At 42.8% G+C, this 18031-nt stretch overlaps 2 protein-coding genes across 12 annotated transcripts in view; one reads left to right on the top strand and one right to left on the bottom strand.

The window, feature by feature from the left end:
* Positions 1-8902, bottom strand: part of kcnh7 (potassium voltage-gated channel subfamily H member 7) — a 471529-nt gene extending 462627 nt beyond the window's left edge. For all 11 annotated transcript variants that reach the window (XM_062968035.1, XM_062968072.1, XM_062968118.1 and 8 more), the window contains exons 1-2: positions 8496-8902; positions 152-382 (exon numbers count right to left, since the gene is read on the bottom strand). In XM_062968035.1, the coding sequence (XP_062824105.1) occupies positions 152-382; positions 8496-8571 (307 nt within the window). In that variant the 5' untranslated portion in view covers positions 8572-8902. The remainder of the gene's footprint in view (positions 1-151; positions 383-8495) is intronic.
* LOC134295553 (uncharacterized) overlaps positions 1-18031 on the top strand; it is a 473735-nt gene that overhangs the window by 97771 nt on the left and 357933 nt on the right. The gene's annotated exons all lie outside the window — the stretch shown is intronic.

Raw genomic sequence — 18031 nt, 5'->3', positions numbered from 1 at the left:
TGCAATTCCACTTAGCTCCATTAAACAACATTAAGAGACGAACTGATCCATCATATCAAAGGAACTGCCTTTCAAAATCTATCCAAAACAAGCTAACCATTCAAGAACAATTTTCAAAACCCATACACGTCCCAAAAGCAGACAACTTTACCATCTTTATGATAATAGGTGACTTCCACTTTCCTCTCTTCTGACCCAAGCAAGGCCTGGGCTATTTGGGCAATGTGATGCCGTTTGGTTTCTGGTCCATGAAGAAAGTCACAGGTACATGGTTTCTGCATGACATCTGGCCTGGAGAACCCGGTCATCTCACAGAACCCATCGTTGCAGTAGATGATGGCGCAGTTCTGTACGCGAGCATTAGCAATGATGAATTTTTTATCTGCAATAAAAGATAATGCATTTTTCAGTCATCTTACAACATTTCATAAAGTCTCACAGCGGCAGCCTTGATGGGAGCTATTTCTGCATCGGATTTCTGTGGGTACAATGTGCTTTGATAGAAGTCTAATATCATTCAGGTGCATAAGAGCTCTTGAAGAATGGCTATAAAAAGGAGATTCAAAAAACAAAACAAAGATAGACCAGCCTAGAAAGTTGTGTTGCTAAGCTTCTCACTTTGTGTAGCTATAGTTTTATTGCACGGGAAATGCCCAACAGGCAGTGGACTGGCCAGAACTGATTGCCAAGTCGCTGAGGGGCTTAATTTTAGCTGCACCAGCTTGCCAAAGCATATGAAATAAGTTTCATAACACAGGTCCTGAACTTTGTGGAACAGCTCCAGCTCGAGTGAATACGTGGGTGAAAATAAAGGGTAGTGGCAAAAACAGAATCAGGAACTTCAACTAATAATTAAATTGGACCTTTCAAATTGGTCTGCTCAATAACTAGTATATTAAACCCTCACTAGCCTTTTTTGCTTCTGTGATAATTAAACTGGTCATGAACTTGTTCAGTTATATGAAGAGTACGAATGGCCTTTAAAAGGTTTTCATATTTAGAGATAAATATAAATGTCCCCGTCAGTTAACTATAGGGCTCTGCTTGGGAGTGAAGAAGTTGCTTTATTTGTTGTTGTTACGTTCCATCAAGTTGACTCCAACATATGAAGATCACATCAATTTTTTTGCTAAGGCTTTTTTTGTGTGTGTGTCAGGAGCAACTTGAGAAACTGCAAGTCGCTTCTGGTGTGAGAGAATTGGCTTTCTGCAAGGACGTTGCCCAGGGGACGCCCAGATGTTTTGATGTTTTTACTATCCTTGTGGGAGGCGTCTCTCATGTCCCTGCATGGAGCTGGAGCTGATAGAGGGAGCTCATCCACACTCTCCCCGGGTTGGATTCGAACCTGGCAGCCTTCAGGTCAGCAACCCAACCTTCAAGCTACAAGGCTTTAACCCACTATGCCACCGGGGGCTCCATTTTGCTGAGGCTGGGAGAATGCAACTCACCCAAGATCATCCAGTAGTACAAAGTCTAGTCTATTTTTATAAATAGGGTGCAGCCTGTCACGCAGGCTGTTGAGCAGCCAGCTGTAACAAATCACTCTGACCAAGAGGCCAGCTCGTAGCCCCGCGTTTGTCTTTGTTCTATGTTAAGGCATTGAATGTTTGCCTTATATGTGTAATGTGATCTGCCCTGAGTCCCCTTCGGGGTGAGAAGGGCAGAATATAAATACTGTTAATAAAATAAATAAATAAATAAATCCTAGTAAAATACACAAACCACTACTCAATACTGAGATACGTTCACTTCTACCAGGTCTTTAACTTGCCAGGTATTAGGCAGACACTTTTCTGATAATCAGATGACCAAACCTTTTATCTGGAGCAACCTTGGTTTCAATCTGGGACCTTCCATGTATAAAACACATATTCTTCAGGTTCACAGTAAGCTATGGGCCAATCTAAGAATGAACGTTACCAGTCAATGCTAGGCACGTACATGTCAGTTGAGAAGCCAGATTTTTCCCTTCTTTATTTGACATGCTGTTAGGTTTTACACAGGAGAGCAACTGAGTTGTGAGAATATAGGGTTCCTAGTAGGATCATTCCTGGCCCCTGGTGCCTGCCTACATTATAATGCCAGATCACTATGAGGCTTTCTGTATACATTGATTGCTGTATAACAAAAGAATCATAGAATCATAGAGTTGGAAGAGACCTCATGGGCCATCCAGTCGAACCCCCTGCCAAGAAGCAGGAATGATGCCTCAATGCTCACAACCAGGTCAAGACATTTTGTAGCCTAAGGCGCTCCCTTCCCATTACCTGCACAAAGCCCATCTGGACTGGCAGCTGAACCTTACATCAGCACTGGCAAAAGCAGCAGGCTATCCTAGGGCACACAGTGACAGATGGAGAGCATACAGTTATCTGAATTTTCCTTCAACACTATGCTGCCACCTCTGTTTCTGCTGTCTGAGATGACTGTGTCGCTTTGCCTAATGGTATGTGCATGTCCTGGCTGTCAACTTATGGTGACCCCGAGTATTTCACAGGATTTTCATAGGTGGTTTTGCCAGTTTCTTTCTCTGAAATATAGCATACAGTCCCTGGTATCCCTTGGCAGTCTCCATCCTATTCGTAACCAGGGATTATTAGGTTTAGCTCTCAAGATCAGAGACAGGATCTGGTGCCTTAGGGTATTTAGAGTCTTTGCCTAACAGCAGGGCTGGCCAAATAGTAATAATGGTTGCAAATGGTGATTGGTGGCTTACATGTCAATGGGCTGGCAAACTTTTAAATCTGAACATTAGAGAAGATACCTAGAGTACTAGATCTAGTACTCTAGTTCTAGCCATATGGTTTCAGCACCTTGGAGAGCACTTTTGACATCACAGCCCCACTGAAGCACCCAGTGGCCTCTGTCTGTGCAATTCTTGTTTCATAACAATCAAAATACAAGATTCAAACACTGTCCACTGATGGGTCTATGGACTGTAATAAATATTGTTGTTGATGTTGTTAAAAAAACACTTTGTATTTCCCTACCCTGAACAGCCGACCATGAAGCAAGTTTCCTAGAATTGACAGCTACTATATCAACTCCACTATATCTAAAGAAGGTAAATAGAAATGCAGAACCACAAGAAGTTTTCTCACTGGAGAGCAGCCTGTGGTCGTGTCCTTCTATTATTACTAAACAACCCAGGTGTAACAATATGAAATAGAAATGGTTTTTCTCTCGAAAAGGTTCTCACTCTACCAAAGACGCTTTGCTTGCTTATTTCTGATGAGTTTCTTATTTTTAGTCTTAGTGCATAATAAGGGGCCACGATGGCGCAATGAGTTAAACCCTTGTGCCGGCTGAACTGCTGACCTGAAAGTAGGCAGTTTGAATCCGCGAGACAGGGTGAGCTCCCATCTGTCAGCCCTAACTTCCATGTGGGGACATGAGAGAAGACTCCCAGCAGGATGGTAACACATTTGGGCATCCTTTGGGCAACGTCTTTGTAGACGGCCTATTCTCTCACACCAGAAGCGACTTGAGGTATGTTCTCAATTCACTTCTGACACTATAAAAATAATAAATTCATAATACTTCATATTATGAATTAAGATGAGACCCACATGGTTCACAATTTGCCTCCAAGCTTCGGTTTGGCATCATTCTTTCCACTGATGAAGAGATTGACATATTTGGTTAGGTCTTGCCAAAAAAATAATTGAACAAAATCCTTGGTCATCTACAAAAGTCACATTAAAAAGACAACTATTCCCAGCATGGAGAAAACTATGTTGTGCCTGCCTGCCTCATAACTGTTAAAGACCTGGATTTTCTTATGGGAGGAATATTGGAGATAATAACACTCTCAGTCCCAGAAAAACAGTATGATAGGATGGCCTTAGTGTTGCCGTAAGTCAGAAATTACTTGAGGGGAAAAACAACAAAGAGCGCAAATCATTATGGCAATGTGGTTTATACACCAGCCCTCAAAGCTGACTAAGATATAAGTACCATATATACTCGAGTATAAGCCGACCTGAATATAAGCCGAGGCACCTACTTTTACCACAAAAAAACCTGGGAAAACATTGACTCCAGTATAAGCCGAGGGTGGTAAATTTCAGAAATAAAAATAGATACCAATAAAATTACATTAATTGAGGCATCAGTAGGTTAAATGTTTTTGAATATTTACATAAAGCTCAAATTTAAGATAAGACTGTCCAACTCTGTTCAATTAATTATTCTCATCTTCTTCAATGTAAATGTGCTTATGTATCCTTTTAATAATAATAGAGTAAAATAATACATGTAATAATAATAATAATAGAGTAAAATAATACAATAATAAATAGAGTAAAATAATAAATGCAATAATAATAAGACCAGAGTGAAATAATAAATGTATTATTATTAATAATAAAAATAGAGTAAAATAAATGTAATAGTAGCAACAATAATAGAGAAAATAATAAATGCAATAATACCAATAATAATATAGAAAAATAATAAATGCACCATATATTCTCGAGTATAAGCTGACCCAAATATAAGCCAACCAGGACCCTCACCTGAGTATAAGCCAAGGGGGGCTTTTTCAGTCTTAAAAAAGGGCCTGAAAAACTAGGCTTATACTCAAGTATATACAGTACATAAAGTCTTCTTCCTGAAACACGATCATTTTGTTTCCTTTCCCAAACTATTTTGTTTTCTCCTACTTCTTTCTTTAATCTCAAATTATTTCTGTTGAATTAATGAAAAAATCAACCATTTCTCAAAAGATTTAAAAAGAAAAACATCCGAAACAAACCAAATTTTTCACTCCACAAGTGCCACAAAAATGCCACATGAAGGCATGATCTCGGAAATCTATGCAGTCGCCTACAGTCTGTGTAATGCCTTCCGGGATTCCCATCGCCACTTTCACATCCTTCCAAATGTTCATTTTTATTTAATGCTCCTCAAAGGGAAGAGGAGCCTGATTATTTCCAAACTAACTTTGCAGCGCCAGTGTTTCTGGTGCAAGTCAAGGGCTTCCTTATACACTCTCTTCGGGAGGTAAATAAGTCTTTCATGAGCAACTTGCATCTCAAAATGAGCAACTTGCATCTCCTAGCATGATCTGACCCTCATGTATCTGCTGGGAACTAGATGGAGAGAAATGGTATCTACCCATGAAGACAGGATGGCATTTTGATTTAAGAAACAACCTTATTCTGAGATTATTTGTCAACACATTCAGATTGTAGTAAGTACTTAAGGGAACACATTCAACATCGTACTCGACTGTATGTTTTTCATAAGGGAAAATATCCACGCAAGGCCACGTCTGCTTTTCTTACAATCTTCATACTATCCCTCTATACTGCCTTGGACAAACCACAACTGGAATACTGTGTTCAATTCTGGGCACCACATTTTGAGGGAAATGTAGACAAGCTGTAATGTGTCCAGAGGAGGGTGGCAAAAATGATCAAGCCCTATGAGGAGCGGCTCAAAGAACTGTGCTTGTTTAAACTGCAGAAGAGAAGGCTGAGAGGAGACATGATGTAAGGATAAGTCACAGGGAGGTCGGAGCAAGCTTGTTTTCTGCTGCCCTGGAGACTAAATGCAGAACAATGGCTTCAAACTACAGGAAAGGAGATTCCATCTGAACATTAGGAAGAACTTCTCCTGAACTGTGAGAGCCGTTCAGCAGTGGAACTCTCTGCCCCAGAGGCTCCTTCTTTGGAGGCTTTTAAGCAGAGGCTGGATGGCCATCTGTCGGGGCGGTTTGAATATGACTTTCCTGCTTCTTGGCAAGGGGTTGGACTGGATGGCCCATGAGGTCTCTTCCAACTCTATGATTCTATGATTCCACTAGTATCCAAAAGATAGCAAGGTTGTGTTGCCAAGCACTCTTCCCCAAAGAACACAACATGACTTGCGCCCAAGAAAGCCATGCCTAAAACTATCTCTTTAAACACAAGGATGGATCTAAATTGTAGAACGAATGCAGCTTGGCATCACTTGAACTGCCATGGCCACTCTGAGCCAACCAGCTACAAAGACATTAAGAAGGCTTTTGGCAAATCAGAAAGCAAACTAATGCCAGGTTCAGTAATATTATCCTCATGTTGTCGAAGCCTTTTATGGCCGGAATCAATGGGTTGCTGTGGGTTTTCCGGGCTGTATGGCCATGTTCCAGAAGCATTCTCTCCTGACATTTCACCCACATCTATGGCAGGCATCCCAAGAGGATGTGGGGTATATTTGAAACTAGGCAAGGGGTGTTTATATATCTGTGAAAGGTCCAGGGTGGGAGAAAGAACTCTTGTCTGTTTGGGGCAAGTGTGAATGTTGCAATTAATCACTTTGCTTAGCATTAAAAAGCCTTGCAGCTTCAAGGCCGGGCTGCATCCTGCCTAGGGGAATCCTTTGTTGGGAGGTGTTGACATCCACAATAATGTGGACAATGTCAACAGAAAGGAGAAAACAATGAAAATAAACAAAATCTGGGTACCAATATTTTAAAAATCTAAAATCAGGACAGTAAATAAAGAACAACACTCTGAAAACAGGGAATTCCAGACAGGAATCAATCAGGGCTAGCTAACATCTCCCAACAAAGGATTCCCCCAGGCAGGAAGCAACCAGGTTTAGAAGTTGCAAGGCAATTCAATGCTAATCAAGGTGATTAATTGCAACATTCACACCTGCCTCAAACAGACAAGAGTTCTTTCTCCCACTCTGGACCTTTCACAGATATATAAACCTCATTTGCCTGTTTCCAACAGACTGCACAACCTCTGAGGATGCCTGCCATAGATGCAGGCAAAACGTTAGGACAGAATGCTTTTGGAACATGGCTATACAGCCTGGAAAACTCACAACAACTCATTGATTCCGGCCATGAAAGCCTTCGACAACACAATATTATCTTCACTGGAAAGGAATGCCTTCTGAAATGGGGAGGGATGCAAACAAGAAAAGAGAGAGATGAAACTTTTTTCACAAAGCGATCTAAAGCCAAAAAAGCATCCTTTGGTTCTCCGGCACTTCCAGGGCCATTTTTAAAGGAACCCCCTTCCCACAAAAAAGAAATATCTCTCTTGAACGCCAAGCCTCCCAGGCAAAGGGCAAGACTGCAGAAGCAGGCATGAGCTGATCTTGTTTCTCCAAGATCGTTGCCTTGCCGAAGGGGTTAGGAGGCAGGTAAGAGATGAGTGGCGCAGCGGGTTAAACTGCTGAGTGGCTGAACTTGATGACTGAATCCTGTTCGAATCCGGGGAGTGGGGTGAGCTCCCACTGTTAGCCCCAGCATTTGCCAACCTAACAGTTCAAAAACATGCAAATTTGAGTAGATCAATAGGTGGGAAGGTAACAGCAATCAATGCAGTCATGCTGGCCATAGACCTTGGACAACGCCGGCTCTTCAGCTTAGAAATAGAGATGAGCACCAACCCCCAGATTCAGACTGGACAAGGGGGAAAACTTTACCTTTACCTAAGCGAAAAGGGAAACAGGAGGAAGGAGAGGGTTGATCTACACTGGGGAACGAACACCATTTGACACCAGTTTGGCTGCTATGGAATCCTGGGAGTGGGAGTTTCACAGTCTTGAGCAGGCATGTTAGGAATTATGGGAGTTGAAGTCCAAAACATTGGAATCATAGAATCATAGAATAGTAGAGTTGGAAGAGACCCCATGGGCCATCCAGTCCAACCCCCTGCCAAGTAGCAGGAAATCGCGTTCAAAGCACCCCCGACAGATGGCCATCCAAGCCTCTGCTTAAAAGCCTCCAAAGAAGGAGCCTCCACCACAGGGCCATAGCCAGAAAAAAATGGGGAGGGGGGTTGAAACTTTTTTTTTAGCGAATCATGAAGAGTACAGTAGAATCTCACTTATCCAAGCCTATCTTATCCAAGCCATTTTTGTAGTCAATGTTTTCAATATATCGTGATATTTTGGTGCTAAATTCATAAATACAGTAATTGCAACATAACGTTACTGCATATTGAACTACTTTTTCTGTTGATTTGTTGTATAACATGATGTTTTGGTGCTTAATTTGTAAAATCATCACCTAATTTGATGTTGAATAGGCTTTCCTTCATCCCTCCTTATTGTGCAAGATATTCGCTTATCCAAGGTTCTGCCGGCCCGTTTAGCTTGGATAAGTGAGACTCTACTGGAGTTCCATAAGGCAAAATAATTTAGAAATCAGGCTCCATGGATAAACTTCAAGACAGATGAATTTCAGTGGACACTCATGGGCATTTGGTTAATCAATTTAAATTCAGGAGTAAATCAGATTTTTTAAAAGCTGAAAATTTCCCTGAGGGGGTTTGAACCTCTAACCCCCCCTTTTTTTTTCTTTTCTTTTTTTGCTACAGCCCTGCCTAGAGGGCTGAAGTTTGCCCATGCCTGGAATGGAGCCTTCTCTGCAAATGCCTGGGCAAGACTCAGTATCACAGCGCCTGGCGCCTGGGCAGTTCAAGGCACAAGGTGCAAGGCGAGGCGGCAGGGAAGCCCGTCCCAAGCCCGACCCCGAGGAGGAACTCACTTACTTTGCCCTTCGAATTTGCGGATGATGGTGCCCAGGAAGGTGTTCTGGGGGGCCACATGGCCTCGGCGGACGGGCATGGCGCCTCCTCCGCCTCACAGCCGGACCGAGAGCGAGGGATGCCCCGAGCCGGCGCGCATCTCCTCCTCCTCCTTCTCCTTCGGGCGGATGGAGGCTTCAGCTCGCCCTCCTCCGCACGGCACCCGCTCCATGCTCCGGGATCCGAGGACCTCGAGCCGGGATGGAGGAGGAGGAGGAGGAGGAGGAGGAGGGAGAAAAGGAGGGGCCGGGAGGGGAAGGAGGGAGCCGAGCGGAGAGAAAAGGAGGGAGGGAGGGAAGGAGGGAGGGAGGGAAGGAGGAGGACTGCCCTCTGCCTGCCTGCCTGCCAACCAGATAGAGAGACAGACAGAGAATCAGAGGCGCTCGGGAAGCGGTGGCTCGGGAGCACGGATGCGCCTGTCGCCTCTCTCTAATCTCTCTCCCCTCTCTTTCTCTCTCTCCTTCCTTCCCTTTCTTCCTCTCTTTCTCTCCTTCCTTCCCTATCTCCTTCTCTCTCTCCTTCCTTCCCTCTTTTTCTCTCCTTCCTCCCCTCTCTTCCTCTTTCTCTCCTTCCTTCCCTATCTCCTTCTCTCTCTCTTTCCTACCCTCTCTTCCTCTCCTTCCCTATCTCCTTCCTTCCTTCCCTCTCTTCCTCTTCCTCTCCTTCCTTCCCCATCTCCTTCTCTCTCTCCTTCCTTCCCTCTCTTCCTTCCGTATCTCCTTCCTTCCCTCTCTTCTTCTCCTTCCTTCCCTCTCTTCCTCTCTTCCTCTCCTTCCTTCCCGATCTCCTTCTCTCTCTCCTTCTCTCTCCTTCCTTCCTTCCTTCCCTATCTTCCTCTCTCTCCTTCCTTCCTTCCCTATCTTCCTCTCTCTCCTTCCTTCCTTCCCTATCTTCCTCTCTCTCCTTCCTTCCTTCCCTATCTTCCTCTCTCCTTCCTTCCTTCCCTATCTTCCTCTCTCTCCTTCCTTCCTTCCCTATCTTCCTCTCTCTCCTTCCTTCCTTCCCTCTCTTCCTCTCTCTCCTTCCTTCCTTCCCTATCTTCCTCTCTCTCCTTCCTTCCTTCCCTATCTTCCTCTCTCTCCTTCCTTCCTTCCCTCTCTTCCTCTCTCTCCTTACTCCCTCCCTCTCTTCCTCTCTCTCCTTCTCTCTCCTTCCTTCCTTCCCTCTCTTCTTCTCTCTCCTTCCTTCCTTCCCTCTCTTCTTCTCTCTCCTTCTCTCTCCTTCCCTCTCCTCCTCTCTCTCCTTCCTTCCTTCGCTCTTTTCTTCTCTCTCCTTCTCTCTCTCCTTCCTTCCTTCCCTCTCTTTCTCTCTCTCTCCCCTTCCTTCCTTCCTTCCTTCCTTCCTTCCTTCCTTCCTTCCTTCCCTATCCCCCTCTCTCTCCTTCCTTCCCTCTCTTTGTCTCTCTTCTCTCCTCCTTCTATCTCTTTCTCTCCTTCTCTCCCTCCCCGCTTCTCCACCGCAGGCTGGGCTCACTCAAGCAAGGCCACACAACAGCCTCCCCGTCCCCCACACGCAGGAATAGGCAGGGAAAGCCACTGGCATTGCTTCCTCTTGTTGCCGGGGTTGAATCCATCCCCCCTCCCGGTGGTAAAAGGGCGCCCAGGACCATGTGCAGAGCGCCGCCACAGTGGCTGCTGCTGCTGTCACGGAAGAGACTGTTTTTGTTCCTTCGAAAGCTGAGCACTCCGTGTTCCTGGGCTTTTTTAATATTTTAGGAGCGACTTGAGAAACTGCAAGTCGCTTCTTGTGTGAGAGAATTGGCCGTCTGCAAGGACGTTGCCCAGGGGGAAGCCTGGATGTCCCAGCTGTCAACATATAGTGACCCCAAGTATTTCATAGGGTTTTGCCAGTTTCTTTTTCTGAAATATAGCCTACAGTCCCTGCAGGCATGTGGCGGGGTGGGGGGCTGGGGGGGCTTGAGGGGCTTCAGCCCCCCCCCCCCCCCGAAATTCTCAGGGCGGTCCACGAGAAGGCCTTACATTTATTATTTAAACTGTTATGTCTATTCATATCATGAGCTGATCACCATGCTCAATATATCCCATATGCATGGGGGCAGGACCGTAGCCAGAAAAAAATTTCGGGGGGAAGGGGGGTTGAACCCCTAACCCACCCACCTCCCTTACAGGCCTGTCAATATCTGCTTGAGTTAGTGCCTGGAGAGACTCTTAATTTTTTGCATCTCATAGACTTAGCATGGGGATTTGGTTAGGTAAAGGTTTTCCCCTGATGTTAAGTCCAGTCATGTCTGACTCTGGGGGTTGGTGCTCATCTCCATTTCTAAGCTGAAGAGCCGGCGTTGTCTGTAGACACCTCCAAGGTCATGTGGCCAGCATGACTGCATGGAGCACCATTACCTTCTGTACGCAGCATTTTGGCGATGATGCACAGCTGCGGGAAGGGGTGACCGGCTGGTTGAGGATGCAAGCGGCAGAGTTTTGTGGGGGAGGAGTTACCAAGCTCATTCATCGCTATGATAAGTGCCTAGATTTGAATGGCGACTATGTTGAGAAGTGGCATTTGGGTGTGGCTTTCAACTGCATATGGTAAATGTTTTCTCCTATACTTTGTTCATTTTTAATTCCAAAACTGGATAACACTCATACTTGGATGGGAGACAGCCAACAAATATCAGATGCTGCAAGCTGTGTTTCAGAGAGGAACAAAACCCTCATCCCACTAGAGTTTGGATCCACTTTAAATCCACTTTAGGAGGGGCCTTTAAACAGCTCAGCCAGACGGATCTTGGGCTTCATCAAACTACAAACCCCAGAATTCTACTGGAGGCAGAAACCGGATTTAAAGTGTGATGAGGCCCTGAGTATTCCTTGACCTACCCTGTTTTCCCCAAAATAAGACATACCCATAAAAAAAGCCGTAGCAGGATTTCTGAGCATTTCTAAACATACCCCGAAAATAAGACACATTTCATAAGGTCGCCATAAGTAAACATGTGACTTGAACATAATAGGTGTCTATTGTAATAGACAATATGCTATGCTACATATACATACTAACATATGTTAGGCAGCACAATAGTTGACTAGTTCAGTCTGTAAAACTCTGTAAACTGGCAACATGGTTGAAATACACTATTAGATATCTATCAAACCAATCTGTTTCATAAGAAGACTTCATCAGGTGCAAGCTGCCACAATATGGCCTAAGCCCACAAAATACCCAAGCCCACACAACATTGTTCAATTGGGAAGCTAAGGTGCTCCATACCAATTAATTAAGAACCATCTGCTTTTGTTTGTCTATCAAACGTCACTACTACCTGCATTTTCATAAAATCATTTCTATCTTGCCATTCCTTGAATATTTCTATCTTGCCATTTTGTTACATCTCAAATAGACCACTGCAATGTGCTCTATGTGGGGTTGCCTTTGAAGACTGTTCAGAAGCTTCAAGTGGTTCAACAGGCAGCATCCAGATTCCTCACCAGAGCGGGGTACAGGGAGCATACAACCTCCCTGTTACGTCAGCTCCACTGGCTGCCAGTCTGCTACTGAGCACAATTCAAAGTGCTAGCTTTAGCTTATAAAGCTCTAAATGGTTCTGGCCCAGCCTACCTGTCTGAATGTATTTCCCTCTATGAACCACCTTGGAAGTTAAGACCTGCTGCGGAGGCCCTGCTCTCATTCCCACCCCTGTTGTAAGCTTGACTGGTAGGAATGAGAGACAGGGCCTTCTTAGTGGTAGCCCCTTGGCTGTGAAACTCCCCAGTGAAATTAGATCAGTCCCCTTCCTCCTGAAACTAAAAGTGTGGCTTTGGGACCAAGCTTTTAGACAGCAAACTTCAGTGCAATAAGTGATACAGAATAACTGCAATTACGGCAGGAATGGCTCCTGGATTATGAGTTTGGATTGTGTGGTTTTGAGAATTGTTTTAATGGTATATGTTTTAATGTTATGGCTTTTAATGTATACGTTTATTTTATTTTTATGTCTGTTTACATGGCATTGAATGGCCTACTGGTAAGCCACTCTGAGTCCCCTTCAGGATGAGAAGGGTGGGGTATGTAAAAGTAAAGGTTTTCCCCTGACATTAAGTCCAGTCGTGACCGACTCTGGAGGTTGGTGCTCATCTCAATTTCTAAGCCGAAGAACCGGCGCTGTCCGTAGACACCTCCAAGGTCATGTGGCCGGCATGACTGCATGGAGTGCCGTTACCTTCCTGCCAGAGCAGTACCTATTGATCTACTGACATTTGCATGTTTTCAAAGTGCTAGGTTGGCAGGAGCTGGGGCTAACAGCGGGCGCTCAATCCGCTCCCGGGGTTTGAACCTGGGACCTTTTGGTTCACAAGTTCAGCAGCTCAGTGCTTTAACACACTGTGCTACAGTGTGTTTACATGGCATTAAATTGTTGCCTACTTGTAAGCCGCTCTGAGTCCCCAGCGGGGTGAGAAGGATGGGGTATAAATACTGTAAATAAATAAATAAATAAATATTGTTGCTCACAAAATATAAAACATATGCAGTTAAAAATAGTTACTAGAAGTAAAAACATATTGAAAGTCATGGCTAAAATACAAAGAAAATACCTAACAATAAAAAAGGAGTATCAAAGTCTGGGAGCAGCCACTGAGAAGGTTCTCTCCCATGTTCCCACAAAATGAATCTAAGAAAGGGATGGGACTGAAAGTACAGCATCCCCTGAAGATCTTAAAACTTGAGTAGGTTTGTAGACAGGATCGATAACACCTAACTTGACAACAGTAGATGTGAAAGCGATCTAGGAGACCACAAGCTGGATATGAGTCAAAAGCTAAAAAAGCCAATGCTGCAGCAATAGAAGTTTAGTGTCTAGACTGATAGAAGTGATACTCTATTCTGCTTTGCTCAGACCTCACTTGGAATATTTTATCCAGTTCTGGGCACCACAATTCAAAGAGGATACTGGCAAGCTGGAACGTGTCCAGAGGTGGAAGACCAAAATAGTAAAAGGTCTGAAAGTCAAGCTCTACGAGAAGCTGGGTATGTTTAACTTGGAGAAAAGAAGGTTGCGAGAGGATATGATGGCCATTTTTAAAAATGCGAAACTTTGAGGAGTTTCCTAGGACATAAAGCAATTGGTTCAAATTGCAGGAAAATATATTCCATCTAAATCAGGGGTCCCCAAACTTTGTAAACAGGGGGCCAGTTCACAATCCTTTGGACCATTGAAGGTCCGGACTATAGTTGGCCACCAAGTAGTAATAATAATAATAATAATAATAATAATAATAATAATAACAACAACAACAACAACCAGTACAGGTGGTCCCGGTGGCAATCGGCACATTGGGTGCCGTGCCAAAAGATCTCAGCCGGCATTTGGAAACAACAGACATTGACAAAATTACGATTGCCAACTGCAAAAGACCACCCTACTGGGATCTGCGCGCATCATCTGAAAATACATCACACAGTCCTAAACACTTGGGAAGTGTTCGACTTGTGATTTTGTGATACAAAATCCAGCATATCTGTTTTGTTTGCTGTGTCATACAATGTCAATAATAATAATAATAAAGAGGGTTGGGAGAGACCCTTTGGGCCATTGAGTCCAACCCCCTTCTGCCTTTGTGCACCAAAAGCACAAGCAAAGCACTCCTGACAGATGCCCCTCCCCGCCTCAATGTTAATAATAGTAATAGTAATAATAACAACAACAGTAATAAAGAAGGTTGGAAGAGACCCCTTGGGCCATTTAGTCCAACCCCCTTCTGCCTTTGTTCACCAAAAGCACAAGCAAAGCACCCCTGACAGATGGCCTCCCAGCCTCAATGTTAATAATAATAATAATAATAATAATAATAATAATAATAATAATAATAATAATAACCGGTGGTGATGGGCACATTGGGTGCCGTGCCAAAAGATCTCAGCCGGCATTTGGAAACAATAGACATTGACAAAATTACGATCTGCCAACTGCAAAAGGCCACCCTGCTGGGATTTGCACGCATCATCCGAAAATACATCACACAGTCCTAGACACTTGGGAAGTGTTCGACTTGTGGTTTTGTGAAACGAAATCCAGCATGTCTATCTTGTTTGCTGTGTCATACAACATCGTTGTGTCAATAATAATAATAATAATAATAATAATAATAATAATAATAATAATAATAATAATAGAGAAGAGGAGAACCCTTGGGTCATTTAGCCCAACCCCCTTCTGCTTTTGTGCCGTGGGGGCCGGATAAATGGCTTCGATGGGCCGCATGTGGCCCCCGGGCCTTAGTTTGGAGACTCCTGATCTAAATGTTGTGACAAAAAAAAAACCCAGTAAGATTGTTCCACAGTGGAAAATGCTGCCTTGGAATGTGGTGGAGTTTTCTTCTCTGGAGGTTTTAAAACAGGCTGGATGGCCATCCGTTGGTCTCTTCCAACTCTATGATTCTATGAAATGAGGAGGGATGGTGTTCCAGACAGCCTGGATCCAAGCTATATAAGGCTGTATAGCTCATCAGCAGCACCTTGAATTGCACCCATAAACAGTAGGGGAGCTGGTGTTAAAAGGCAGTTGTGTGCTCCCTGTAGCCAACCACAATTAACAATCTAGCTGCAGTTCCTTTCACCAGCTGAAGTTTCTGAACACTTTTCAAAGGCAACCCCATGCAGAGTGCATTACAGTAACTCAAGCAGGATGGAACAAAAGCAAAGATATACATGTAAGATATCAATCTTTTCAAATCCTGGTGATCTCATTCTTAGTCCCACACCAGGGATAGGAATCATGTGGCACTTTACAGATATTATTGACTATTTACCGTATATACTCGAGTATAAGCCGACCCGAATATAAGCCGAGGCACCTAATTTTACCACAAAAAACTGGGATAACTTATTGACTCGAGTATAAGCCGAGGGTGGGAAATGTAGCAGCTATGGGTAAATTTCAAAATAAAAATAGATACCAATAAAATTTTATTAATCGAGGCATCAGTAGGTTAAATATTTTTGAATATTTACCGTATTTTAAGAAAAACAATAAACTAGCTCTATAAGTGGAAAAGTAGGGGCAACAAAAACAATATGGTATCAACAACAACAACAACAACAACAATAAAAACTTCATTTGGATCCCACCCTATCTCCCCATGGGGACTCAGGCCGGCTTCCAACATAGTAAAAGGCAAACATTCAATGCTTATATAAACAATGCAGAGCTAGATATAGATCTATAATTATAGACACTAATTTCACATATGCATTTCCCCCTGAAGCGTTTGCAAATCCCCTCTGTGTGTGTGTATTCATATCTATCTAGACATGTCTATCTATATTTGTGTATTCATTTCCCCCCTGTAATATTTGCAAGCCCTATATATAGGTAGGTAAGATTATATTCATATCTATCCAGACATCTCTCTTTATATAGATATTTGTAGAGACTTACAAACATATGAGGGTAAATTCATATATAAAAATAATGTGTATGTATGGCTACAGATACACAGGTACATGGATTATATGTATAAAGGATTTGCAAAGACCTGCAAACATATGAGGGGAAATTCATATATAAAATTAATGTATATAGATACACATATAAAGGTACATAGAGATGGCAAAAGCTTACAAGGGGTTAATGCCTATATATCTGTAGGAGAGTTTAATAAATATTTCAGGGGGAAATGCTTTCATAAGATTAATGAATATATATTTTTCTTCTTCCTGACTTGCAAGGGTGTCTTTCTCTTATCAAAACATTCCCTTGATTAAGAGGGAGGGAGGCTTTGCAGAAGAAAACACACAGATAAGGTAGAAGAAAGAAATAGATCACATATTGCAAGCAATATCATGCAGGCTCCTTGCTGGCCTTGACCTTGACCCAAGTATAAGCCGAGGGAGGCTTTTTCAGCTCATAAATAAGGGCTGAAAAACCCAGCTTATTTTCGAGTATATATAGTAATTCCCAGTCTTCCTTGCCACTGACATGCTGGCTATAGGGTTTCTGTGTACTGCTTTTTAACCATTGCTGGAAGGCTACATGATTGCTGGCCCAAACCTAATGTGTATTCAGGCTTTATCTAAGTTCTAGATAAATTCCAAACTTTACATCATACATAGTGGGTCTTTTAATGTGTACCTACATTGTAGAATTTATGTAATTAGACACCACTTTAATTGCTATGGAATCATAGAAGTTATAATTTTACAAGATCTTTAGCCTTCTCTGCCTAAGAAAGCTGGTGTTTCGTCAAGGTATTAAGCCTAGGATCCCAAAGCTTTCAACTATGGCAGTTAAGTAGTGTCAAATTACCATATATACTCAAGTATAAGCCGACCCGAATATAAGCCGAGGCACCTAATTTTACCACAAAAACTGGGAAAACTTATTGACTTGAGTATAAGACGAGGGTGAGAAATGCACCAGCTATGGGTCAAATTCAAAAATAAAAATAAATATTAATAAAATTGCATTATTTGAGGCATCAGTAGATTAAATGTTCTTGAATACTTATATAAAACTGTAATTTAAGATAATAATAAGACTTTAAAAAGATAAGACTGTCCAACTCTGAATACCTATATACTCAAGTATAAGCTGACCTGAAGAAATCTGTTATTAATCCCTGCACAGGCATATGAAGCATATCTTCTCCTAGGCAAGTCCCCAGGCTGTGTGTCCTCAGTGATACTTCAAATTACAGTTGGCCCTCCAAATTTGTAGGTTTAACTTTTGTAGATTTGATTATTCGTGAATTTGAATAATACGTTATCTCTAGGAATCCCTAGTGTAGATTATATAGTGTGGCTCTGTGGTTGGCTTCCACAAAAAGCCATGCTGATGGAACTAAAGATTTAGAGAGGGAACTCTTCTTTAGGCCAGAAAGATGTGTTTGATCACTCGTAACACCCAAATCCCATTTGATTTGACAAAGGATGGTGGCCTGGAGGGTAGCCATCACAAAGTTGATTCAATGCCTTTGATACTTAAAGCTTTCATGAATTCTCTGCCAGCTGAAGTGAGAAGTGCAAGAAAAAATTGTTTCATTGAATCTTCTTGGCAAGGAAAAATATGCCAGCCCTTCAAGATTTTGATTGATTCCAGAGGAAATCCATCTATGCTCATATTCTTAATCTCCTGGGAAGTGCTAGAGCATGTGTGAAAACATGCTCTAGCTGTGCAGAATCCCTGTAATACCTCAACATGGAATAATATAGGAGTAAAATCAGCACCATCTTTAGTCCATAATATAATGCAATCCAGATATACTGGGTTAAGCGTTCATCATTACGAGAGTCCAAATGAAGTCATTCAACACATCTGGAGGGCACCAAGTTCAAGAACAACTCTGTGGAAAAACCTTAGTCAAAAATGTTGATTAATGGAGCCTAATGGCCCAAGCCAACAAAGAATTACATGGATTCATTAACATCCTTCATGGCAGTGAAGGAAATATTGGGGTATCAAGGCCTCTCTTTCCATATACAATCTTCTAAGTAGGTAAAGGTTTTCCCCTGACGTTAAGTCCAGTCATGTCTGACTCTGGGGGTTG

The sequence above is a fragment of the Anolis carolinensis genome, chromosome 1 (assembly GCF_035594765.1).
Source record: "Anolis carolinensis isolate JA03-04 chromosome 1, rAnoCar3.1.pri, whole genome shotgun sequence".
Lineage (NCBI taxonomy): Eukaryota > Metazoa > Chordata > Lepidosauria > Squamata > Dactyloidae > Anolis > Anolis carolinensis.
The sequence above is the reverse complement of the archived record's forward strand: the minus strand, read 5'-3'. Positions and strand labels throughout refer to the sequence as shown.